Raw genomic sequence first — 26,002 nt, 5'->3', positions numbered from 1 at the left:
TACCATTAGTAAGGAAAATAAAACCTTTTAAATATGTCTACTGAAAGCATCTTTCTTGCACAAGGCTTAAAGTACCGTGCATTTGTGAGCATACTGTGCTTGATAATGAACACACACACACACATTCAGCTCATTTACGGACAAACCATCCACAAGTTGGATTTTCTACATTTCAAAATGGAATGACCATAGTGGAGAAGGCCAGGTTCTAAGTCCTATCTTGATAAAGTTGGAGCGATTGTAACATGCTTTTCCTTTTCTCTTTAGGTTTTAAGCATTATGTGCTGACTGAAGCTAGAAATAAAAATAACTTTGCTTTTAGCCAATTTCTGCTTTACTGTGCCACTGAGACATGTTGTTTGAGACCCCTCATCATTAATGGCCAATGATCCAAGAGTAGAAAAATGGTTTGAGTCATAATTATAAGCAGGTATGACCAAGCTGAACCACGTCTGACCTTAGAATTAAATCCGGCCAGAGAAAAGAGAAATCGTGGTTTGCTCTGTCTTCTATTGCAGGATTAATGTTTACAATGTCTGTCTGCCCCTTTCTCCCATATTTGGGTGCTCTTCCCCATGCTCCTATGGCATCCTGCATGTGCATGATTCTATCAGCACTAATCTTACTGCCTGCAATTGTTGGTTTAAACATCTGCCTCCCCAGAAGATTTGAGGGCAGAATTTTTTTTTTTTTTTTTTTTTGGGCACAGAGTCTCGTTCTGTTGCCCAGGCTGAAGTGCAATGGTGTGATCTTGGCTCACTGCAACCTCTGCCTCCCGGGTTCAAGTGATTCTACTGCCTCAGCTTCCTGAATAGCTGGGATTACAAGTATGTGCCACCACGCCTGGCTAATTTTTGTATTTTTAGTAGAGACAGGGTTTCACCACGTTGGCCAGGCTGGTCTCAAATGCCTGACCTCAGGTGATCCACCCGCCTCCCAACTGCTGGGATTACAGGCGTGAGCCACTGTGTCTGGCCCAGACGGCATTTTGGTAAAACTCTGGTTGCAAGCACTCAAACCTGGTGCCTGAAACACAGTAGGTGCACTGCAAATGTGTGCTAAGGTAAGACGTGGGCTCACCTTAAATCATTTACAAGACAGAAGACGGCACTGAAAAAAATCTATGAGGAAACACCAATTTAAAGAAAAAAAAAATGAGAAAAATATCTGTGAGAATAATGGAGCAAACAAGTCCTGAAAAAGAGTTCTGCATCTTGGTAGTCATATTTATTGGAAGAGCTTAAGAAAAATGAAAATACCATTTCACTTAAGAAGTTGTGAGTTATCTGCAAATCAACTCATTTCAGGCGTGGAAGAATCCCCAGAATTATTTCTTAATATCAAAATGTATGCAGGTTTCTCTTTTGAATGTTTTGTACATTTAGAAAGGCCACTGTACAAAGTCTCCTGTTTTCCATACAGGACAAATTCTTTGTTTCAGCCAACTCTCAATGGAGGGGCAACCAGGACAACGCCATCTCCCCGCACAAAGAGCATTGGAATATTCCGTTTCGTTGACTAGAAAAGAAAAAAAAACAGAACATATTTATACAATTGTGTATTACTGCTTATTGTTTGTGACAGAAATGTTAAAAAATGGATTCATCATGACACAAAAAAATTGGATTAAAAAACCTGATCACTTACCTTGGTAGCACCAAGAACCAATTTATCAACTGCTTTCTTTCGACAGTCGTGGCAGAGACTGGAGCTACCCATTAAAACTCACTCTCCTCCTCCTGGGCACACAGCTGGACTATGTTTCTTATTCTTCCTTGCAACCAGATGTAGCCATCGGATTGCTTTAACCAATGTCAAGTAAACAGAAATGGCAGGACTATATCCAGACTGACCCAGAATGCCCCTCTGCGATCGTTCCTCTAACACTAAATGAACTAAGATAATGGCGAGAGCTCAGGGATGGCAGAGCCACTGATAGGCAAAGCCTGGGTCCCTGACTTACCACCTGGAAGAAAGCTATTGTGCAGACCTAAACCCCACCAGGGCTGTCATGTGGACAAGAGATCAACTTCTACTTTGCTGAGTCATTATGTGTTACTTCTGTGTGCTATTGTGGTCACACATATGGAATGGATACCTTGACACATTAGCTTAGTGGTCAGGTCTTGGGCAGTAGAGAAACACATGAATGTTTGAAATCCTAATATTATGCCTTGGCAAAATATTAGATAAAACTTGGAATGTAGCCCAAGGGGCTCCTAAACTTACGAGCTCTGGGAGAAGAGGCTGGAAAAGCCAAATGTTAGTAGGTGTTGCTGTTAGCCTAATGCATTTAGCAGGGCAGTAGAAAAAAACAGAAAAGCTCAGGCAAGAACTAGTTGGCTTTCAAGCAGAGATGAAAAGAAACAGGATTCACAGGGTTAGAAAACCCACTGACTTTTAGACCACAAGTTACAGAAGTAAGTATGAAAAAAGGCTTTGAGAAACAAGGCCCAGTAAAATTCCCCAGGTAAACAAACTCAGCTCTGAGGCAAAGATCAGAGTAAGGGTGTTGTCTTTCCACCCAAACTTTTGTAGCAAATGGCCTCAAGGTAGTCAACATTAATTTCAGAAAGCAGAGCAGGGGTGAGAAACTGAAGAAATAAAGCAGTCCTATAAACTATGCCTAGGGAAGAGCTTAGACAGGTTACTGGCCCTTTGAATTGTTTGGATGTAAACAGTTCAGAAACCTATGTTCCAAGTTTTTAAAGAAATTGCATTGCCAAAGAAACCATCAGCCTGGCCAAAAAACAAAAACAAAAACAAAAAAACAAAAAACCTTTGACTCCTTGAGTCTTCCAGCGAAATAGAAGTTGGCCCTGAAAGCTCTGCAGACCCCATTTAGGGTTGCCATGTTTTGCAAATCAAGATGTAGGACGCACAATTAAATTTAGTATAAGTTCCAAACACCGGATGGGACATATTTCATCTAATCGGGGGATTTCTGCTGCTACCAGGACAGGGAGCATTCATGCCCTCCCAGTGGGATTCATCACTGTTAGGGACCAGTAACTGTCTTATGTTTCTCATTTCTTCCTTCTCTGAAAGAGAGTTTTTGTGGTGGATATCCTGTCCCTGCTGTGTTTATCATGAATGTGGGAGGGGTAAATTATTCATCTTCTTTGGGGTATGGGTATCTGTCCAAGTGACCACATGTAGTCTGACAGAGAATTGAAAGTCACGTGGCAGTCCTGCACCGAGCTGGATATCCTGCTTGCATCCTTTGGGGTAGAGATGTGTTCCGTTTGGGAAGCAGGATTCTGCAACACCCACTATCGCTGATCTCTGCAGCAACTTGGCCCTCAAACTGATAAAGCTCAAGACAGCCAAGGGCACACAGCTTTATACAAAGGAAACACAGCACATGTCCGCTGGGCAGCGGCAAGTGTCTCAGCAAAAGTCTTTACAGCATTCCAAGGATTCTTATCTAGCTACCCAAATGACTTCTTAGTTAGCAGGTAGGTGCAGGAGCCATCCTGGCTTAACTGCCCCAAGCTCCACACCAGAACCAGTATCTTTTATAACAGTTCCATAAATGTGGCTTAAATAGTCACCAAGGAGGGGGCACACTCCACTACAAGGGTTGCAATGCTCTCAGGAAAAACCATTGCTATGGGCTCCTAACAGTATTCAGAGCTCATTCACAGTTCTCTCAGTTCAGATGCAATTTACAAACCAGGGGCCTCTTTTTAAAATACAGCAATATTTTTTATTAACACAGCTGATATTCCAATTTTATCTGTTTCTAGGGAAAATGAACTGGTAAGTTAACCCATGGTCATTTTTCCATAAAGAATTTTTTTTTTTAAAGCCCTTTGCTCACAGGGATATATAGACACTGGTTGCCACGGGGGCAGACTATGGCAGAAACTGCTAGCTGTTCATAAAAATTCCTTCTTTCTTCCTAGGCACACAATTCTACTGTATTTCCCAGGCTCCCTTACAGTTGGGTAGGGTCATATTACTGAGCTCTATCCTAAAAAATTTAAGAGGTGTAGTACTTCCAGGCTGATTCATAAACTTCTCATGTACACTCCTCCACTCCTTTTTGCTCCCGCTGGCTGGATGTGAAACAATGACAAAAGACTTAGGGGTTGGAGGAGCCACAAGACACAAGGAGTCTGGGTTCCTGAACGACTGCGTGGAGGAAACCTACCTAGAATAATTATGTCATTGAGAAACAAACTCCAGCAGTGCAGAGCCACTGCACATCTGTGAGTCTGCTGAGCCAGTACATGTTTAGGGGGTACCTGTTACCATAGTCTAGCCAACACAAACTAATATGCCCACAACAGTATACTTTCAACAACCCATGTGTGAGGACTCTCCCCTGGGCTGTCTGGTCATAACACCCAGGCAGGAGATCTGGCTACAGATAAATAATTCCTGAGAAAGAAGGGGACTCTAGTACAAGGAGTTCAGTGTGTAAACTTAAGTGCTCTAGGTTAAAAGAAAAAAAAAAGAAAAAAAAGAGAAAAGGATGCTATAAACTCAATATCAGAGAAAAGTATTAAATGTTCTAGTACTGGTGATGAATTTCACCCAGAAATTTTTTTTTAAGTGTTCATGTGTGTCCGATAGGTGACAAGGCTTGGATCTGCAGTCCTTGCAATGAAACAGAATCCTCTGTTTAAAACTTAGAGTCAACCTGCAATGAAATCTGAAGTCCACTCATACAAACATTTGCAGTGCCCATTATGTGTCAGGTACTATGATAGGCATTAGACACAGGGAGATGAATAAAACATGGACTGTCCTCCTAGAATCCCCATTCCAGAAATAAAAAGAGAGAAAGTATGAATTTATTCTGCAGGTATACTCTCACATTAAGAAAAGGATAAAATTGAGATTTCTCCTCTCTGGACAGGCTATCTCTGTAAAAAAGGCAGCAGCCCCAGTCAGGAGCTTATAGCAGACTTAAACGTCCCTGCCTGATGGCTCTGAAGAGAGCAGCAGACCTCCCAGCACAGCATTCGAGCTCTGCTAAGGGTCAGTCTGCCTCCTCAAGTGGGTCCCTGACCCCCATGTATACTGACTGGGAGACGACTCCCAGTTGGGGCCAACAGACACCTCACACAGGAGAGCTCTGGTTGGCATCTGGCAGGTGTCCCTCTGGGTTGAAGCTTCCAGAGGAAAGAACGGGCAGCAATCTTTGCTGCTCTGCAGCCTCCGCTGGTGATACTCAGGCAAACAGGGTCAGAAAACTCCAGCAGACTGGCCGCAGAGGGGCCTGACTGTTAGAAGGAAACAAACAAACAGAAAGAATTAGCACGTCCACCAAAAGACCCCATCCGAAAGTCACCAATATCAAAGACAAAAGGTAGATAAATCCACAAAGATGGGGAAAAACCAGCACAAAAAGGCTGAAAATTCCAAAAACAAGAACGCCTCTCTTCCTCCAAAGGATCACAACTCCTCGCCAGCAAGGGAACAAAGCTGGACAGAGAATGAGTCTGACTGACTGACAGAAGTAGGCTTCAGAAGGTGGGTAATAACCAACACCTCCGAGCTAAACGAGCATGTTATAACTCAATGCAAGGAATCGAAGAACCTTGAAAAAAGGTTAGTCAAATTGCTAACTAGAATAACCAACGTAGAGAAGAACATAAATGGCCTGATGGAGCTGAAAAACATAGCACGAGAACTTCGTGAAGAATAAACAAGTATCAATAGCTGAATCGATCAAGTGGAAGAAAGCACATCACTGATTGAAGATCAACTTAATGAAATAAAGAGAGAAGACAATATTACAGAAAAAAGAATAAAAAGGAACAAACAAGCCTCCAAGAAATATGAGACTATGTGAAAAGAACAAATCTACATTTGATTGGTGTACCTGAAAGTGACAGAGAGAATGGAACCAAGTTGGAAAACACTTTTCAGGATATTATCCAGGAGAACTTCCCCAACCTAGTAAGACAGGCCAACATTAAAATTCAGGAAATATACAGACCACCACAAAGACGCTCCTCAAGAAGAGCAACCCCAAGACACATAATCGTCAGATTCACCAAGGTTGAAATGAAGGAAAAAACGTTAAGGGCAGCCAGAGAGAAAGGTTGGGTTACTCACAAAGGGAAGCCCATCAGACTAACAGCGGATCTCTCTACGGAAACCCTACAAGCCAGAAGGGAGGGGAGTGGGGGCCAACATTCAATGTTCTTGAAGAAAAGAATTTTCAACCCAGAATTTCATATCCAGCCAAACTAAGCTTCACAAGTGAAGGAGAAATAAAATCCTTTACAGATACGCAAACGCTGCGGGATTTTGTCACCACCAGGCCTGCCTTATAAGAGCTCTGAAAGAAGCACTAAACATGGAAAGGAACAACCAGTACCAGCCACTGCAAAAACATACTACATTGTAAAGAACATGGACATTATGAAGAAACTACATTAACTAACGGGCAAAACAACCAGCTAGTATCATAATGACAGGATCAAATTCACACATAACAGTATTAAACATAAACGGGCTAAATGCTCCAATTAAAAGAAACAGACTGGCAAATTGGATAGAGTCAAGACCCATCAGTGTGCTGTATTCAGGAGACCCATCTCACATGCAAAGACACACATACGCACAAAATAAAGGGATGGAGGAATATTTACCAAGCAAATGTAAAGCAAAAAAAGCAGGAGTTGCAATTCTAATCTCTGATAAAACAGACTTTAAACCAACAAAGATCAAAAGAGACAAAGAGGGGCATTACATAATGGTAAAGGGAACAATGCAGCAAGAAGAGCTAACTATCCTAAATATATATGCACCCAATACAGGAGCACCCAGATTCATAAAACAAGTTCTTAGAGACCTACAAAGAGACTTAGACTCTCACACAATAATAGTGGGAGACTTTAACACCCCACTGTCAATATTAGATAGATCAACGAGACAGAAAATTAACAACGATATTCAGGACTTGAACTCAGCTCTGGACCAAGCCGACCTAATAGACCTCTACAGAACTCTCCACCCCAAATCAACAGAATATACATTCTTCTCTGCCCCTCATTGCACTTATTCTAAAATTGACCACATAATTGGAAGTAAAACACTCCTCAGCAAATGCAAAAGAAAGGAAATCTTAACAATCTCTCAGACCACAGTGCAATCAAATTAGAACTCAGGATTAAGAAACTCACTCAAAACCACAAATACATGGAAACTGAACAACCTGCTCCCGAATGACTACTGGGTAAACAACGAAAAGAAGGCAGAAATAAAGATGTTCTTTGAAACCAATGAGAACGAAGACACGACGTACCAGAATCTCTGGGACACATTTAAAGCAGTGTTTAGAAGGAAACTTATAGCACTAAATGCTCACAAGAGAAAGCAGGAAATATCTAAAATTGACACCCTAACATCAAAATTAAAAGAACTAGAGAAGCAACAGCAAACAAATCAAAAGCTAGAAGACATGAAATAACTAAGATCAGAGCAGAACTGAATGAGACAGAGACATGAACAACCCTGAAAAAATAATCAATGAATTCAGGAGGGTTTAAAAAAAAAAAATCAACAAAATAGACCGCTAGCCAGTCTAATAAAGAAGAAAAGAGAGAAGAATCAAATAGATGCAATAAAAAATGATATAGGGGATATCACCACTGATCCCACAGAAGTGCAAACTACAATCAGAGAAGACTATAAGCATCTCTATGCAAATAAACTAGAAAATCTTGAAGAAATGGATAAAGTCCTGGACGCTTACACCCTCCCAAGTCTAAACCAGGAAGAAGTTGAATCCCTGAATAGACCAATAACAAGTTCTGAAATTGAGGCAGTAATTAATAGCCTACCAACCAAAAAAACTCCAGGACCAGACAGATTCACAGCCGGATTCTATCATAGGTACAAAGAGAAGCTGGTACCATTCCTTCTGAAACTATTCCAAACAATAGAAAAAGAGGGAATCCTCCATAACTCATTTTATGAGGCCTGCATCATCCTGATACCAAAGCCTGGCAGAGACACACACACAAAAAAGAAAATTTCAGGCCAATATCCCTGATGAACATTGGTGCGAAAATCCTCAATAAAATACTGGCAAACTGAATCCAGCAACACATCAAAAAGCTGATCCACCACGATCAAGTCAGCTGCATCCCTGGGATGCAAGGCTGGTTCAGCATATGCAAATCAATAAATATAACCCATCACATAAATAGAACCAGTCACAAAAACCACATGATTATCTCAATAGATGCAGAAAAGGCCTTCAACAAAATTCAACACCTCTTCATGCTACAAACTCTCAATAAACTAGGTATCGATGAAACATATCTCAAAATAATAAGAGCTATTTATGACAAACCTACAGCCAATATCATACTGAATGGGCAATAACTGGAAACATTCCCTCTGAAAACCGGCACAAGAGAGGGATGCCCTCTCTCACCATTCCTATTCAACATAGTATTGGAAGTTCTGGCCAGGGCAATCAGGCATGAGAAAGCAATAAAGGGTATTCAAATAGGAAAAGAGGAAGTCAAATTGTCTCTGTTTGCAGATGACATGATTGTATATTTAGAAAACCCCATCGTCGCAGTCCAAAACCTCCTTAAGCTGATACGCAACCTCAGGATACAAAATCAACGTGTAAAAATCACAAGCATTCCTATACACAAATAACAGACAAATGAAGAGCCAAATCATGAGTGAACTCCCATTCACAATTGCTACTAAGAGAATAAAATACCTAGGAATACAACTTACACGGGATGTGAAGGACCTCTTCAAGGAGAACTACAAACCACTGCTCAAGGAAATCAGAGAGGACACAAATAAATGGAAAAAGATCCTATGATCATGGATAGGAAGAATCAATATTATGAAAATGGCCACACTGCCCAAACTAATTTATAGATTCAATGCTAACCCCATCAACCTACCACTGACTTTCTTCACCGAATTGAAAAAAAATACTTTAAACTTCATATGGAACCAAAAAGAGCCTGCATAGCCAGGGCAATCCTGGGCAAGAAGAACAAAGCTGGAGGCATCACACTACCTGACTTCAAACTATATTACAAGGCTACAGTAACCAAAACAGCATGGTACTGGTACCAAAACAGATATATAGACCAATGGAACAAAACGGAGGCCTCAGAAATAACACCACACAGCTACAACCACCTGATCTTTGACACAAAGATCTGACACAAGAAATAGGGAAAAGATTCCCTATTTAATAAACGGTGTTGGGAAAACTGGCTAGCCATATGCAGAAAACTGAAACTGGATCGCTTCCTTAAACCTTTTATAAAAATCAACTCAAGATGGATCAAAGACTTACATGTAAGACCTAGGACCATAAAAATCCTAGAAGAAAACGTGGGCAATACCATTCAGGACACAGGCATGGGCAAAGACTTCATGTCTAAAACACCAAAAGCAATGGCCACAAAAGCCAAAATTGACAAATGGGATCTAACTAAACTAAAGAGCTTCTGCATAGCAAAAGAAACTATCATCAGAGTGAACAGGCAACCTACAGAATGGGAGAAAATTTTTGCAATCTATCCATCTGACAAAAGGCTAATATCCAGAATCTACAAAGAACTTAAACAAATTTACAAGAAAAAAACAACCCCATCAAAAAATGGGCAAAGGATATGAAGAGACACTTCTTAAAAGAAGACATTTATGCAGTCAAAAGACATATGAAAAAATGCTCGTCATCACTGGTCAATAGAGAAATGCAAATCAAAGCCACAATGAGATACTATCTCATGCCAGTTAGAATGGTGATCATTAAAAAGTCAGGAAACAACAGATGCTAGAGAGGTTGTGGAAAAATTAGGATGCTTTTACACTGTTGGTGGGAGCATAAATTAGTTCAACCACTGTGGAAGACAGTGTGGCGATTCCTCAAGGATCTAGAACTGGAAATAAAATTTGACCCAGGCATCCCTTTACTGGGCATATACCCAAAGGATTGTAAATCATGCTACTATAAAGACACATAAACATGTATGTTTATTGCAGCACTATTCACAATAGCAAAGACTTGGAACCAACCCAAATGTCCATCAATGATAGACTGGATTAAGAAAATGTGGCACATATACATCATGGAATACTGTGCAGGTATAAAAAAGAAGGAGTTCATGTCCTTTGCAGGGATATGGATGAAGCTGGAAACCATCATTCTCAGCAAAATATCACAAGATCAGAAAACCAAACACCCCATGTTCTCACTCATAAGAGGAAGTTGAACGATGAGAACACATGGACACAGGGAGGGGAACATCACACACCAGGGCCTGTCGGGAGCTGGGAGGCTAGGGGAGGGATAACATTAGGAGAAATACCTAATGTAGGTGACGGGTTGATGGGTGCAGCAAACCACCAGGGCACGTGTATACCCATGTTACAAAACTGCATGTTATGCACATATAACCCAGAACTTAAAGTATAATTAAAAAAAAAAAAAAAGATAAAATTATTTACAGCAGAATAGGTTTAATTAGCAAAATACTGGAAATGGCTATCTGTCCATCAATAGGAAAACAGTTAAATTATGGTACATCTATACAATGAAGTACCATAAAGCTAAAAATGAAAGCACAAGGAAGCTATGTATGAAAGGGAAAGAGCACTGAGATAAAAAAACAGGGGAAGGGAGAATTAACATTCATTAGCATATGCATAAATACATGAGAAGATTCTCAAGAAACCAGTAACAGTGCTTATGTCTGGGGGTGGGGTGTAAAGATGATGAACAGAGGATGGGGTGGAAGACTTTTTACTACACTGTGTTCCTTTCTGCATTTTGTGATTTTAAGACTGTGTGAGTCTAGCATCCATTCAAAAAGTTAAATTAAAATGGAAGCAACTTAAAATGAGTAAGAAAAGAAATATGTGTTAAGTACTATAGGGTGATATGGACCATGTGGTCTCAGCATGGACCATAAAGAGTTAGCTCTGTATAAGGGAGCAGGTCTAGAGCTGCTCTAATACAAGTGCCACTAGTCAAAGATGGCTCATTAAATTAAAATTAAATAAAATTAAATGTTCAGTTCCTTAGTCACACCAGCACCCACATCAAGTGCCAAATAGCCACATGTGGCTCACAGCTCCTGTAATGACAGCTTAGATAGAAATTTTCACTACTGCAGATAGTTCTATTATTACAGTGCTAATCTACAGAAAGGTCTAGAAGAGCCATCTGATGCTGTAGAAGACCTTCAGGCAAGCAGAGGGAGCAGAGGGCTCAGTTACAAAAGGGTGCAACGTCCCCAAGAGAAACTGTCTGGTGAACCAAACTATGAGGTGTTTGGTGAAGGAAGGTAGTACACATGATGGACAGCCGAAAAAGTAGGCTGGGTCAAATAACACAGACTGTTCACAATCTATAAAATGGAAACTCCAATTATGGAGGACCGAGAATCAGAAGAGTAAGACTGACTGCTTTCCATCTTCCCATTTATAAGTCAGCAGTCAAATTAATTATTTAGAAGTCAATTATGTAAGTTATAGGTGGAAAAAAACCCAACAACCCTATGGTTTATGGGTCCCCCATACTGTTTTGGTGATAACGTTGATGTTCATTAGTTATTTCAATAGACGAGAGAGAGAGCAACATGTAAAATCGGTCAAGGTAAGAAACCATTTAGTCTGGTTTCCCATCTTGGTTTCCCATCTTGGAGATGAGTAACAAGAGTGCACAGGACAGTGAAGTAGTTAGTCTCCATGGCACTGAACCAGATGCAGACACTCTCCATAATATCACTGTCTTTCCTTTCTAAGTCTATTGTTAATACACATTTACACACTGAAGTATTCTCAGTCATCCAAAGATTCCATTTTAAATGTTTTACCCAATACATCATGGCAATGTGAAAAAAACTCATTAACTTAACAGACTTGGCTGACTGTTCTGCAGCTGCAATTCTAGGCACAAGAGAGATCACATGCACGCCAGCACACAGCGTTCAGGAGCTAACTAGTCCCAGTAGTAAAGGCAGCAATTAATCTTAATGGAGGTCAGTAACTACTGAGACTGTTATAGACACTCCACCCAGAGAAATGCACATGTGCACAGACACATAGCACCTTCAAACAGTTTCAGGAGGAACCGCACTTGGAGCAGACTACTAGGGATGACAGAGGTGGACCTTGCTGTTGGTTCACTGCAAACATGGAGTAAGTGGCAGTGTTCCCTTCTCTGTAAGAATAGACACCACAGTTGAAGACTCATTTCTGTCACAAGCAGAATTCAAGTCAAGAGCATTAAAATGCTTATGAAGAGTCTACTCCCATGGTAAAATTCTTATGTTAATAATGTTACATGAATAAAGCAGAATATTAAAGCTGCATAGTCCATATTTTATCACATTTAAGATATCATTTGTAAGCTTAGTTGAACCGAAAAAGGAAAAATTTTGCCAATTAAATTATGACACAATTCTTTTTTTTATCACATCACCTGTAAGATGCAATCAGATTTTTGAGATGCTAAAATTTAAGAAAAAGTGCATCTTAGAATTGGTACTTATGATTGTGTCCATGTTAAGAAAACAGTAACAACCACCAAACAATAGTTACTAAATGAAATTCCTAAAGGGAAAAAAAATGCAGATTTTAAAAAATACTATTCTTTCTTGGAGAAATGAGCCAGCAAAAATACATAAATAAATAAGTAAAAAACAGAAAAAAATGTGAAATGTTTACACTTAGGAGAAAGAACACTAGCAAAGGAGTCAGGTGTGGTCAGAGAGGAGGAATGCCAGGATAAAGCAGAACTACAAAATCCAATGAAGGCTAACAGTTTAACAGTTACAATGTGCCTGTCACTAATCTGAAGGCTTTTCATGTAGCCCTCAATGAATCCTCTACGGTTATATGAAGTGGGTCCTATTATTATTCCCAGTTTACAGACAAGGAAACACATTCACAGACAGGGTAGGTGAGCTGGCCCAATTAAAAAGGTGGTAAGCAAGGGAGTCAAGATTTGGATCCATGTAGTCTTGTACTCTGAGCCCACATTTTAACCAGTATGCCCTGGCAGGCTCAGAAACTGGCTTCCCAAATCTTAAAGATCTCTCTGCTATGGCCTGGCACAGTGGCTAACACCTGTAATCCCAGCACTTTGGGAGGCCAGGAGTTCAAGACCAGCCTGGCCAACATGGTGAAACCCTGTCTTTACTAAAAACACAAAAATTAGCTGTGCGTGGTGGCACATGCCTATAATCCCAGCTACTTGGGAGGCTGAGGCACAAGAATTGCTTGAACCCGGGAGGCGAAGGCTGCAGTGAGCTGAGATCGCCATTGCACTCCAGCATGGGTGACGCAGGGAGACTCTGCCCTAGAAAAAAGAAAAAAAAAAAAAAGACCTTTCTGACAAGATCATTGGTGATACTAATAAATGTGATTTTTTTTAAACATTGAACAAATAAAATGAATCTGCATAGCTCAGTGAACTATTTTCTAAAGAACCAGTGCCTGATATAACCAAATCATGCATGAGTAAAAGATCCATTTGAAGTGCAAGGCAGATTAATGAATTTTCACCTAACAAGAGTACAAAAAGTTTACTGTTATCGTTTCAGATTCCAGACTGCAAATAACCCTTGACTGACTACCACTTGTTCAGTTTGGGTGTAGTATCAAAGGTGGAACATCCACAAAACATACTTCTTCCTTTCCAACTACTTATCTGTGTGGTCAGATTTGCTTCATTTACAACAACATCTCATGATACATTTAATGCAGAAAAAAGATATAAGAATCTTCTAGCTGTCATTGATTAAGCCGAGCATTAAAGAGATTTGCAAAAACGTAAAACAAAGACATTCCTCATTAAACATTTTGTTTTAGAAAATATTTATTGTTCATAAAAATGTTACAGTAACATGTGATAGGTGTTTTGGTTTTGTTCTGAGAGAGTCTCACTCTGTCCCCCAGGTTGGAGTACAGTAGCACGATCTCAGCTTACCGCAACCTCTACCTCCCGGATTCAAGTGATTCTGCTGCCTCAGCCTCCCGAATTGCTGGGATTGCAGGTGCCTGCCGCCACGGCCGGCTGATTTTTTGTGTTTTTAGTAGAGACAGGGTTTTGCCATGTTGGACAGGCTGGTCTCAAACTCCTGAACTCAGGTGATACACACGCTTTGGCCTCTCAAAAGTGCTGGGATTACAGGTGTGAGCCACCGTGCCCGGACTTTTTTTTTGAGATGGAGTTTCACTCTTGTTGACCAGGCTGGAGTGCAATGGCACAATCTCAGCTCACTGCAATCTCCACCTCCAGGGTTCAAGCAGTTCTCCTGCCTCAGCTTCCCAAGTAGGGGGGATTACAGGCATATGCCACCACACCTAGCTAAGTTTTTGTATTTTTAGTAGAGACAGGGTTTTGCCATGTTGGCCAAGCTGGTCTTGAACTCCTGACCTCAGGTGATCCACACGCTTCGGCCTCTCAAAGCGCTGGGATTACAGGTGTGAGCCACCGTGCCTGGCTTTTTTTTTTTTTGAGACAGAGCTTCACTCTTGTTGACCAGGCTGGAGTGCAATGGCACAATCTCAGCTCACTGCAACCTCTGCCTCCAGGATTCAAGCAGTTCTCCTGCCTCAGCCTCCCAAGTAAGTAGCTGGGATTACAGGCATATGCCACCACACCCGGCTAATTTTTTGTATTTTTAGTAAAGATGGGGCTTCACCATGTTGGTGAGGCTGGTCTCAAACTCCTGACCTCAGGTAATCCATCTGCCTTGGCCTCCCAAAGTGCTGGGATTACAGGTGTGAGCCACGATGCCCAGCCAGGTTGTTTTTAATGAATAAATATTTAAAAACTTTTTCAGTTTCAGTTTCTAATAAATTAAGTATTAACAGATCAAATCCATAGAAAATGAAAGAACATTGTCCACTATTACTGTTACACACTACTATACATAGCCACCTTGCATTGTTGTATCTCACTGAATCTGGGAACCCTATGAGGTAAGTGGTAGTATTCCTGCTTACCAATGAGAAATCGGCTAACTTAATTCCCTTGCCCAAGGTAGCCCAAGTAGGAAGTGGTCAGGCCAGTACTGGCAACAACGTCTGTCAGATGCCAGAATCCCTGCATTTAATTGCTGTGCTCTATTGAGTCCATAAGTAGGTGTCAAAACATGATGCGCTTCCCATAAATATGAGTTAAGCTGTTTGAAAGAGAACAGGTGATATTTGCAAAGTAATGAATAGAATTGCATGACTCACTTTATATATCTCTTCATATGTTTCTTCATCAATTTCTATAGTAGTCACAGTTTCTTCCACGTCTCCCAAGATCATATTTAAATGTTGATCATAAGCCTCAAGTAGGAGGGTAAAGAACCAAGAAATTTAATAATCAAATTATGAAAATGATCAAGGCTTAACAATATGCAAATTGCTCAATTACAACTAAGGCATTTGATACTTACATCACAAACTTTTACATGCAAATAAAAAGTAATCCTACTGTACTAATACACTGTTTCTTTACAAGTCATTTCAAATGATTACTTAATTGACCTGATAAAAATATAAAACTGCTCATATGGCCAAAAATAAATTTACTCAAAATCACTTGAAATTATTTTTAAAGTCTCCACCCCACTTGTTATCTAAGGCAGTCACATCATTTATAATATTTAATTATGAAAAACAGCAGATCCATCTTCATCATTTATCAGTAGACATCCTTCAAATTCACCTATAACAATGTGACAAAAAAAATACAGTAAAGAAGATAAAATCCTTTGTTTACTGGTAACATGATGGCATTGCAGTCTTCTAAAGGCACACGGTAGACTACATGTTGCAGAGAGAAAGTAAGTAGAGCAACACCCTGCCCATTTCTAACCTATCCAAAACTTAAATGCACCTGTGGGCTCAATCAATAAATGTTGCAGCTAAGATATTCAATCCAAGCTCCAAAGTTCATTCATTTTACTAAAAGGTGCACTTTAAAGCTGGGACTTTGTTCAGAACTCAAGTTTACTTCTAACAACGTGTTACATGGTTCACCTGCTCACATCAAAATAAAAGTCACTTGTCAGCCACGTGGGGAACTGCTTTAAGCAGGGCACGCTAACAAAAGCAAAAATGTATAACTAAGGGGCACAAAACAAACAGAAAGTTGGGGCCATTTAGGACACAGACCATCAAGTTTACACAGGGAACTGAAGAAGCCTCCAAGGGCCACAGACTTAAGTAATTAAGCTCAATTCCATTTGTATTCCCGAAGTTACCACTATTCCTTTCCTGGAGTCTCTCTTCCTTTAAGGCCAACTGTAGATTGTCTCCCTGGGTCCCTATTTCCTTTCCAAGCCCAGAGGTTCTTTATCGTTAGGTTTTGTGGAAGGTGGAACCACAGTACTTAAGAGTGGGGCTCAGGTCAGACAATCTAGATTCAAATTCTAGCTCTCCCTTTACTGGCAAGTGACTGTACCTTTCTGAGCCTGAGCTTCCTACAGTGCAAAGCAGGAATAATTAGTATGTATCATCACAGGGTTGTTATAAAGATTAAATCAGATATCACACACAAAATGCTTAGAATAATAGTAGCTGGTCTATAACTAATGCTCAATAAATGTTAGCTATTTTTAATCACTTTAGGGTAAAGTAGCAACACTAAAAACAACACACTTAGGAAAGCAACAAGTCATTAAGGAGAGGCAAAACCTTGAGGGTACTCTATGAACAAATGGGATTACTTCAAGGGACCAATTCTACAGATATTTTGCAGATATGCACAAATAAATATGTTAAAAAAATGCTTACTGCAAGTATTTATGTAAGTATTTGTAGCAAGAAATGAAAAAAAAATCGATCACTATCATATACACAATCCTAGGTAGTCATTAAAGAGAACAAATGAGAATTAAATGCACTAATGATCAATAATCTCGAAGAAAGATTAAGTGGAAAAAAAAAGGTGCTGAAAAACTTGTACAGCAGGATCCATGTTTTGTAGAGGTAGGGTGTACATAGTGCAAGTATGTGCATATGTACATATATGAATGTATGTGTGTAAACATACAGAAACAGTAACCCAATTTTTAATTTTTTAATTTTTATTTTTTGTAGAGACAGGATCTCTCTATGTTGCCTAGGCGGGCAACACAGAGAACTCCTGGCCTCAAGTGATCCTCCTGCCCCAGCCTCCCAAAGTGCTGAGATTACAGAGATGAGCCACTGCACCCGGCCAAGATAATCCAATTTTTAATAGTGGTTACCAGTAGAGGAAATGGGATTTCACTTTTTACTCTATATATTTTTGTGCTGTTTAACTTTTCATAATAAAACACATATTTGTGTTTTAAGTTTAAAAAACATTTAAGAATGGAGGACAAATAAATGTTATTTACAAATAAACAGAAGGGAAAAATGAAGGGAATAAAAATGTTCTATAATAAACATACTTCTATTAAAAGAAAAAATATTAAAAATGTGAATACATGCAGCTTCATCTGGCTTATGGAAACATGGGTGATTTTCCACTACCCTCTCTTCCTTCAAAATACCTTTTCACTCTGGACAGGTTTTACATTTCAAGGGAGTGGGGGTGGGAAGGAATCTGATTTCAAGGTAACTTGATAAATTTACTCACATGTAATCTGCCTCGAAGCTCTCGGTCATTTCTCATCTTCACATAAATTCGCTCATCTAGGCTGAGCCTGATAAGATCCAGGGGCTCCTCTACAGTGTTGGTAGTTTGTTGCTGATAACAGAAACAGGTTTAGTAATATAGTACTAGAGATAAAGTAGTGCTTAAATCACTGCTATGCTGTATGACCATGTGCAAGTTATTTAACCTTTTTCTGCCTCAGTCTCCTAATCTGTAAAATGGAGATAATAGTGTCTACCTAATACTGTTTTTATGAGGCTTAAGTGACATATATGAAGGCTTAGAACAGAACTTTTCACATAGTATGTGCTATATAAATGTAGATTAAAACACGCATACATAAGAAGGAGTTACACAGCAAAATAATCATGACTATACTTTGTTCCCTCAAAATCCAAACTGCCTGACCCGATTTCAGGGTATAGGGTCTTAGGAACTTTAGCTTTATCTCAAATATTATGTAATCATAGGAAAAACACTCACTTAATGCCTACCATATACTAGTCAGAATGCCAAGTAGAGGTGTAGGTTTATGGGAAGATTATGAATTCAGCACAGGTTGAGGTTAGGCTGCCAACTGGCCAGTAAGATGAATATTTAGTAGCCAGAATAGAACACTGGTTCAAAGCACTGGCTTAGCCGGGCATGGTGGCATGCGCCTGTAGTCCCAGCTACTCCGAGGCTGAGGTGGGAGGATTGCCTGAGCCTGGGAGGTGGAGGTTGCAGTGAGCCAAGATGGTGCCAACAAGCAAGCAAGCACTGACTTTGGAGTCAGGCAGTCTGGGTTCAACTCCTGGCTGTGACCTGACACTTATGAACTGAGATTAAAAATCATGCCATCTGTAATTCTCAGATTCTTCATTTGTAATTGAGAAAGCCACAACCTTCCTTCTGGATTCTTATGAGGATGAAACTAGTTAATGCATTTAAAACAGTGCCAGGAAAGCAGAAAATATTAATACTTAGAAACGGTTCCTTTTGGCTGGGCGTGGTGGCTCAGGCCTGAATTCCAGCACTTTGGGAGGCTGAGAAAGGCAGATCACCTGAGGTTAGGAGTTTGAGACCAGCCTGGCCAACATGGTGAACCCCGTCTCTACTAAAAATACAAAAATTAGCCAGGCGTGCTGGCACGTGCCTGTAGTCCCAGCTACTTGGGAGGCTGAGACAGGAGAATCGCTTGAACCAGGAGGCAGAGGTTGCAGTGAACTGAGATCACGCCACTGCACTCCAGCCTGGGCGATAGAGTGAGACTCCATCCAAAAAAAAAAAAGAAAAGAAAAGATTCCTACTAATATTATATTATTAAAGAACTGCTGGAAACACTGGTTTTAGAGGTCAGGGCTAGGATGACTTGGGGTCACCCACATGGAAGGGAGGGTTGCAGCCATTAAAGAGTTAGATGATTCAAGGAGAGCTTCTTTAGTAAGCACACAAGGCCAGTGGAGGAAGGTAACTGAATTCGTAACAGGCGCTAAAGATTCAAAAGGCCCGATGAGAGAAAAAAAAATAACCTAACTCAACTGGTCCCTATGTCCCTCAGTTCAACAGGTGTTTGTTAAAGGATCTGATAACCAACTGTTAGATTACAATGATACAGAAGTCACAATCTCCACCCTCAAGGAGCTCATTCTAATGTGGATAGGCATATGAATAATTATAATACTGTAAGAATATGCACATGACAGAGCTCTACTGCTACCTAAGCCTCTGTCTGGGATGCCCACTTTCTGTTCTTTTTCATCCTGTAGCTTTATACATTGGCTTTTAAAAGAGGCCTCCTCTGATCATCTAACTCATTCACTCAAATATTTGTTGAGTATTTCCAGCACTGTTCTAAACCCCAAGGACAAAAGAATGAACAAAACAAAATGCCTACTGTTATGGCACTTACATTCTAGTCAGGAGAGATACACATTAAACAAAGATGCATACATTTAATATGAAAAAATAACGTTCTATGAAGAAAAATGAGGCAGGGTAAGCAGAGTAGGGGGAGTGCTATTTGGGCAGAAGTCCTCTCTGAGGAGGTGAGATTTCAGTAGAAAGTTTAAGTTGTAGCATGATCTCCAAAGATATTTGAGGAAGAAAAAGACCAGGTGAAAAAGCTTCTAGGACCATCTGTTATTCTGCATACCAGTTCCTTGTTTCCTTCATAGCACATCACAGTTCCTATAAATCTTACATATTTATATTTATCTGTTCTCCTCGCGAATATAAGCTCCAAGTCATGGCAAGGATCACTTATATATCGATGTCAGTGTCCCTGGCTCTTAGAACAGTGTCTAACCATACAAAGCTGATGTTCACTCTCTCTGCTGAATGAGTAAATAATTGTTGTGCTCAGTAATAACAACTCCTAACTTTATTATCTGGCTTTCTATTGGAATCCTGACAGCTCCGTGAGGTAGGCACGCATAATAATTTACAGATTTAAAAAAACAAAGCGAAGAGTGTGATGAATAGTCATCAGGTGGCCTTCTAACGGAAAAGACCTCAGGGCCTGCAGCAAAATTCGGACAGGGGTGTTTACGGAAAGGATGGGGCGGATTAGGCCGTGTGACTTGGAAAGAAGAGGCGCGACTGGCCATTTTTCCTGCGTTTGGAAAAAGCAGTTTAGTACAAGAAGCGGCGCCGAGCCACCGCCTTAAAATTCACTCACCTGGTCTACGTCGTCCGCCATGTTTCAAACCCTGCGCCCTTTCCCGCCTCTCGCGAGAACACAAGAGCAACGCCGAGCTCCGGAAACGTGATGCTACAATACACCGGAAATAGAAACCTGCTGTGCTCTTGCCTGCTTCCCGCGGTTTTTTAGTGGCCACGGGTATGGGGCGGAGCTTCCTTTGGGGGCGTGACTAGGCCTCCAACGAAGGGGCGCGGCCAGACGCGCCCGCCTCGGGGCGGGGCCTGCGTTCTAACGCATCGCGGCCTGGTGCGTCACTCGCGAAGTGGATTTTTCCCCGACAAGCAATATGGCTCGGAAGCGCGCGGCCGGCGGGGAGCCGCGGGGACGCGAAACGCGCAGCCAGAAGTCCAAGGCCAAGAGCAAGACCCGGCGTGAGGAGGAGGAGGGTGAGAGCGTGGCCCAGCGGGCTTCGCGGGAGACTCTGCCGGTGGGCGGAGGAGGCCCAGAGGCAGGGGCGGCGGGAGTCCAGACGCGGAGGCCGGGTGGAGGTTGCTGCGCGCGTTCCGCGCAGTGGGGGCAGCACGGCAGGCCGCGGCCGGCCCTCCCCGCTGTCCCTGCGCCTTTGTCCTCTGCACCCAGAGCGGCTTCCCGTGAGCCTCGCCCGACCCAAGCTCCTGCGTAGCTTCTTTCCCGCTCCCCGTTGTCCAGAGGATACAGCGCAGATGTTCAGGGTTGAACGCGGAGAAGGCAGTTATTTGTGTCCCAGGAAAACGGACGGACGGACCAGGACGTAGAGTGATGCAGTGTGCTGACTCCCGAATGATAACTTCAGCTGAGTCTCGCCCAGAGTTCCACAGTGGGATCCCACCTGACTTCCCCTCGTGGATATTGGATAGGCTTCTTACATTTGTCGTGGACAGTGCAGAGCTCATGGTCTTCCCCTTCAAATCTATGGTTTCCTCCGTTTTTCCAGTCCCAATACTTGTTATAAAACAAAGTCCACCTTTTTCTTATGTGCACACATCCAGTCCCGTCAGCAAGTCCAGTCAGTTCAGCCTCAGACTGTATTTCAAATTTGTCCACTTCTCTTCATTTCCATGGCCACAACCCCTGTCCAAGTCACCATCACCTTTCAGTTGAGTGACTGCAGTTTCCTCTTGACTGGCCTCCCAGCTCTGCATCCAGCAACGCAAATAATCTTTAAAAAAAAAAAAAAAATCATGCCATGCTCCTGCTTTAAACTCTCCTTGGTTTTCCATTGCTCTTAGTTTAAAACCCAGTTGTCTTATCCTGGCCTGCAAGATGCTACGTGTTTTGGCTCTTGCTACCTCTCCTGTTTCTCCTACCACTTGTTTCCTTGCCAGATACCCTCCTCATTGGCCTCCTTTCTCTTCCTCAAATATGCCAAGTTATTTCTTGAGCCTTTTCCTTTGATATTCCTTCGGCCTAGAGTGACCCCCCACCATGGCTTTTGCCAGGGCTGATTTCTTCAAATCTCAAGTCAGACATTCCTTGAGCAAACTAAGGTAGTCCTTCCCAGATACCCCGTGGATACTAAAACCTGTGATGCTCAAGTACCTTGTATCAAATGGCCTAGTGTTTCCATGTAACCTATGCGCATACTCCGACATACTTTAAATCATCTCTAGATCACTTGTAATATCTAATACAATGTAGATGCTATGGAAATAGTTGTCATACTATAGTTTTAAAATTTGTGGGTTTTCTTTTTCCCGAAATATATTCATCTGTGGTTGGTTGAATCTGTGGATGCGGGGCCCGTCGATTGGTAGGGCTAAGTGCTAAATAAATATTTTTTATTTTTTATTTTTTTCGAGATGGAGTCTCACTCTGTCGCTGAGGCTGGAGTGCAATGGCATGACCTCTGCCTCCCAGGTTCAAGCGATTCTCCTGCCTCAGCCTCCTGAGTAGCTGGTATTACAGGTGACTGCCACCATGCCCGGCTAATTTTTGTATTTTAGGAGAGATGGGGTTTCGCCATGTTGGCCAGTCTGGTCTCTAACTCCTAACCTCAGGTGATCCATTCGCCTCGGCCTGCCAAAGTGCTGGGATTATAGGCATCAGCCACTGTGCCTGGCCAATAAATATTTTAAATAATTGCAAAATGCAGGCTGTAGAAGGAATTTCTGGGTCTCCTGAAATAACTGGGTAGATTAGGTAACCAACAAAGGCTATCACACTCGATTCTGTGTTTCTATACCGATTATAAGTTCATCATCCATTAGAAAATAGTCAAATGGTAATAATTCCTAAACTTAGAAGGTGATTTACCTCATATGTAGTATTTTGAGTTCCATTTTATTCATTTACTCGTTCATTCAAAAAACATATTTTGAGTACTATGTGCTGCACATGAATGAGGTGACATGGGAGATAAGCGTATCTTGGAGGATCATAGAGTAGTGTTGACATGACATTTGCATGTAAGACATGCAAGGCAGAGGGTGCTAAATACTGTGGAAGAAGGTACAAGGCTTTGTAGCTTCCAAAGGATTAATCAAGTTTGACTAGCATGATCGGGGAACGCTTTCTGAAGTTGTTTGATCTGTGATTTAAAGGATGGTTGCTATTTTAGCAAGGGGTCACAAAAAAGGGGCTGGTATTCTAGTCAGAATGTAATTTGCATATATGGCAATTAAAAATTGTTGTAATCTGATGGAAATGCTACCTGCATTCCTCCCAGCTCAACACTTCACCTGGGTTCCAGCTTGGTAGAGCTTCAATTCTTAGTTATATGCACTTGGGTGAATTATTTTGGACAAGTATTTTAGCCCTTCTAAACTTCTTCTATGAACTATAATAACTGCCTTGCAGGGTGGCTGTAAGTTTTCAGTGGGATAGCATATAAAGCCAAGAGCTTTAGCTTTACCCATGTTAGGTAATTAGTTGGGCTAGCTGGTGTCATTCAGCCTAAATGGAGGTAAGGATGCACCAAGTTTACTCTGCTAGCCAGAGGAGCTAGCAGTCAGTTCCCAAGGCAGCTTCCAATCTGCAGAGTTACAACTTTTGTTGTGGTTTGGTGGTTTGTTGGGGAAGCATAGACTTAGCAAGTGTGGTTTGGGCTGCAGGTGACAATAATTTGGTGACTGTCAGTGTAGTTTCTAACACTGTAATAGTGTAGGTTTTAACAGCACCCCTGTACATGCAAATGAAGGTGATACTTGGCTGCTTTCGACAAATAGGAAAAAAGAAAACAGGCTTCCACATGATTTCCTTTGTGTTACTAAAGCACCTCTGGTTTCTTTGCATTTCTTCTCTATGTTAACACCTTCGGTGATAATCCGTTAACTCCTTCAACAGCTGTTTATTGAGCGCCTACTATTTTCAGGCACTGTTCCAGGTACTAGGATAATAGTGGTGAACAAGACAGGTGAGGCACCTGCTCTCATGATTATAATCTGTGGGGAGGGGTAAGTAGAACAGATAACAAGTTAAAAAAAAAAAAAAGATTCACATAATGGTAAGAGCTATCACCCTGTGTTAAGACTGCTGTGATAAAACTTACTTGGGTACATAGCAGAAAATGCTTCTATAGATGGGGGAAAAAAAAAACCCTCAAACTTAAATGGGGCTGGGAAGGGGCAGCTAAATGGGAATCAGTGTCAGGGAAGGCCTTTGTAAGGAGATGACATTTTGAGGCAGTTAGTGTAATTTTGAGCCATTCATAGGAAGTTCTGGGGAAAAGAGTTCTAGGCAGAGAGGACAGCGTTTAAACACTCTTAGGAGGGAATGAACTTGGCCAGTTGGCTGGACACAGTGAGTGAGGGGCTGGGTAGGAGAAGTGGGCAAGGGCCTGAGCTTGGATACCAAGCTAAGGAGTTGGAATTTTATTGTTGCTGCTAGAAGGTTTACTCTGGTGTTCTTATTACATCCCAGTAGATGGGCAAGCAGACCACAGTGGTAATTCCTGCCCTACTGAAAGAACGCTGAGCTCGAGGAGGCTGGTTAGGCATATTAGATCACTCAAGATTTTGGAGAGTCCTGGAAAAGAGTCTCTAGGTGCTTAGGGACCAAAGAATAGCAAAGAATAGAAAGTCACCCATATTTCTGCCATCCAGAAATAGCCACCATGAAATAATGGTCTGTTTCCTTCTAGTCTGTTTTTTACATAGCAGAAAGCATGCTGTAAAATCAACTTTGCATGATTAACATTACATCATCTATCGTTTTTCTTTATCTTAAAGGATGACTCAATTATATTTTGTTGTGTGGCTCTGCCCTAAGTTACTTAACAATTATCTCATGGTTGTATGTTCAGATTATTGTTAGATGCTTTTGAATACTATGAACATCCTTTTGATTCAGAGTTTTGTGTTTCCTTTTTCCCCCCTTTCCTTTTTAACTCCTCTACCTTTCTCTTCAAACACAGAAATAAAAGCTATGCTTTTTAACCAACCAGAAAAGTTTGTGATGCCTCTGAAGTATCCTCCTACCTGCATTTTTTTTAGATTAGTAGAAAGTGAAGTATTTCGCATCTTTGCCTATTAGAGGGCTAAATACCATTGTAAGATCCAGAAATCTTAATTTTAGGGCACCCTCCTCAAACTGTCAAATCTTAAGCTTTATACAGCCTCTGGCCTTGGAATCGGCAGTCTGTTCTCAGATTTGAAAAAATTAATTTTGAAATATTTTGCACTTCAAAATTTTTCCTTATTTTTTGGTTTCCACTAAAATGTTTAAAAATGGGAATACATAAATTCCTTTTTTATAAAACATTTAAAGAAACAACGGAATCAGTGATTTATCTAGCGTTAAAAGAAATGCTCCTTTGATATGAATTTTATTAACATTTAATAATGATTTCATCTAGATCAGAGGGAGAGTCTTTTTTCCCTCATGCAAAAATTTATATTCTTGTGGAATATAAATACCTATCCAGAGAGTCAGCAAGGCAAACAATGAAAAGACTGAATTATTAAATAATTTTATATTTTAGGTTAACGTTGCAATCCCTTATGGAACCTCAATAAAAAGTATTTTTATTTTCTAAAATTAATTGAAGCAGAGTCATGCAAAGACAAAAGAGGATTTATTTCGGATTCAAGATCATTTGTGTGAATATATTTGCAAAATAGAAAACTATCCTTCCCTGCCATATTGTTATTTATTAAAACTAATCTATTAATATAATTATTATATGTAAATAAACCATAATTTTAGATACCCCAATTTGACTAAAACCAGCAGCTTATGCATTTTTTATTTCCCTTTAACAAAAAATAATTATTTTAAGAAAATACTTTTGAATTATTGCTGTCTTTTTCCAACTGTAAGTTTGCTGAGGTGGTTGGTATACGAGTGCCATTTGGGTTACATTGGAAAGGTTTCAGAGCAGTATGTGTTTTGAGCAGTTTGGTCTTGAAGGTTGGCAGAAATGTAGATTAATAGTAATGATGTTGTGGTAAAACTTGGAAATGTTTATGTACTTAACATTTTACTTAAGAGGAGTGCATTATCCCTAAGACAAACAATTAATCTTGGCAGATGATAAATAAATAGGGTGCTAATTAATAGATGTTGTATTTTCTTGGCAGGAATCGTGTTGTATTTTCCTTTCCAGGATGTTGTATTTTCCTGGCTGACATTTAAGATCTGGAAGTTAGGTTTTATTTGACTCCTGTGGTATTTTCTGTAGTCATAGGAGAAGTAAAGTGCTGATAAAGGAGAATAGTTTTTACTATAAACATAGACTAGCCGCAGGTGGGTAGAGGCTGAGAGCTGGTTGCTGACCAGACGGGATGGTGAACAGGTGATGGAGA

General features: G+C 40.8%; 2 protein-coding genes across 4 annotated transcripts in view; one reads left to right on the top strand and one right to left on the bottom strand.

Moving 5' to 3' along the window:
• Window positions 1–1,205: 1,205 nt before the first annotated feature.
• On the bottom strand, window positions 1,206–20,320 carry LSM3 (LSM3 homolog, U6 small nuclear RNA and mRNA degradation associated). The gene is made up of 4 exons (XM_005571674.4): window positions 20,259–20,320; window positions 17,582–17,692; window positions 15,205–15,300; window positions 1,206–1,518 (listed from the first exon to the last, which is right to left on the bottom strand). Exons 1-4 carry the CDS (start codon window positions 20,277–20,279, stop codon window positions 1,438–1,440), a joined length of 309 nt encoding a protein of 102 aa, XP_005571731.1. The 5' UTR covers window positions 20,280–20,320; the 3' UTR covers window positions 1,206–1,437.
• Window positions 20,321–20,535: 215 nt separating this feature from the next.
• XPC (XPC complex subunit, DNA damage recognition and repair factor) overlaps window positions 20,536–26,002 on the top strand; it is a 33,467-nt gene continuing 28,000 nt past the window's right edge. For all 3 annotated transcript variants that reach the window (XR_012431522.1, XR_012431523.1, XM_005571676.4), the window contains exon 1: window positions 20,536–20,668. Coding sequence is in view for 1 of the 3 variants with exons in the window: in XM_005571676.4 (XP_005571733.3) it covers window positions 20,569–20,668 (100 nt within the window). In the remaining 2 variants the exon portion in view is untranslated. The remainder of the gene's footprint in view (window positions 20,669–26,002) is intronic.

This window comes from Macaca fascicularis, chromosome 2 (assembly GCF_037993035.2).
Source record: "Macaca fascicularis isolate 582-1 chromosome 2, T2T-MFA8v1.1".
In the NCBI taxonomy this organism is placed as follows: domain Eukaryota; kingdom Metazoa; phylum Chordata; class Mammalia; order Primates; family Cercopithecidae; genus Macaca; species Macaca fascicularis.
The sequence above is the reverse complement of the archived record's forward strand: the minus strand, read 5'-3'. Positions and strand labels throughout refer to the sequence as shown.

Coding starts and splice junctions, on each gene's coding strand:
- LSM3 (XM_005571674.4), bottom strand. CDS start 20,279: ATGGCGGACGACGTAGACCAG. Junction 17,693..20,258: donor TGGCGGACGACGTAGACCAG/GTGAGTGAATTT, acceptor TTCTGTTATCAG/CAACAAACTACCAACACTGT. Junction 1,519..15,204: donor CATATGAAGAGATATATAAA/GTGAGTCATGCA, acceptor TTTCTTTTCTAG/TCAACGAAACGGAATATTCC.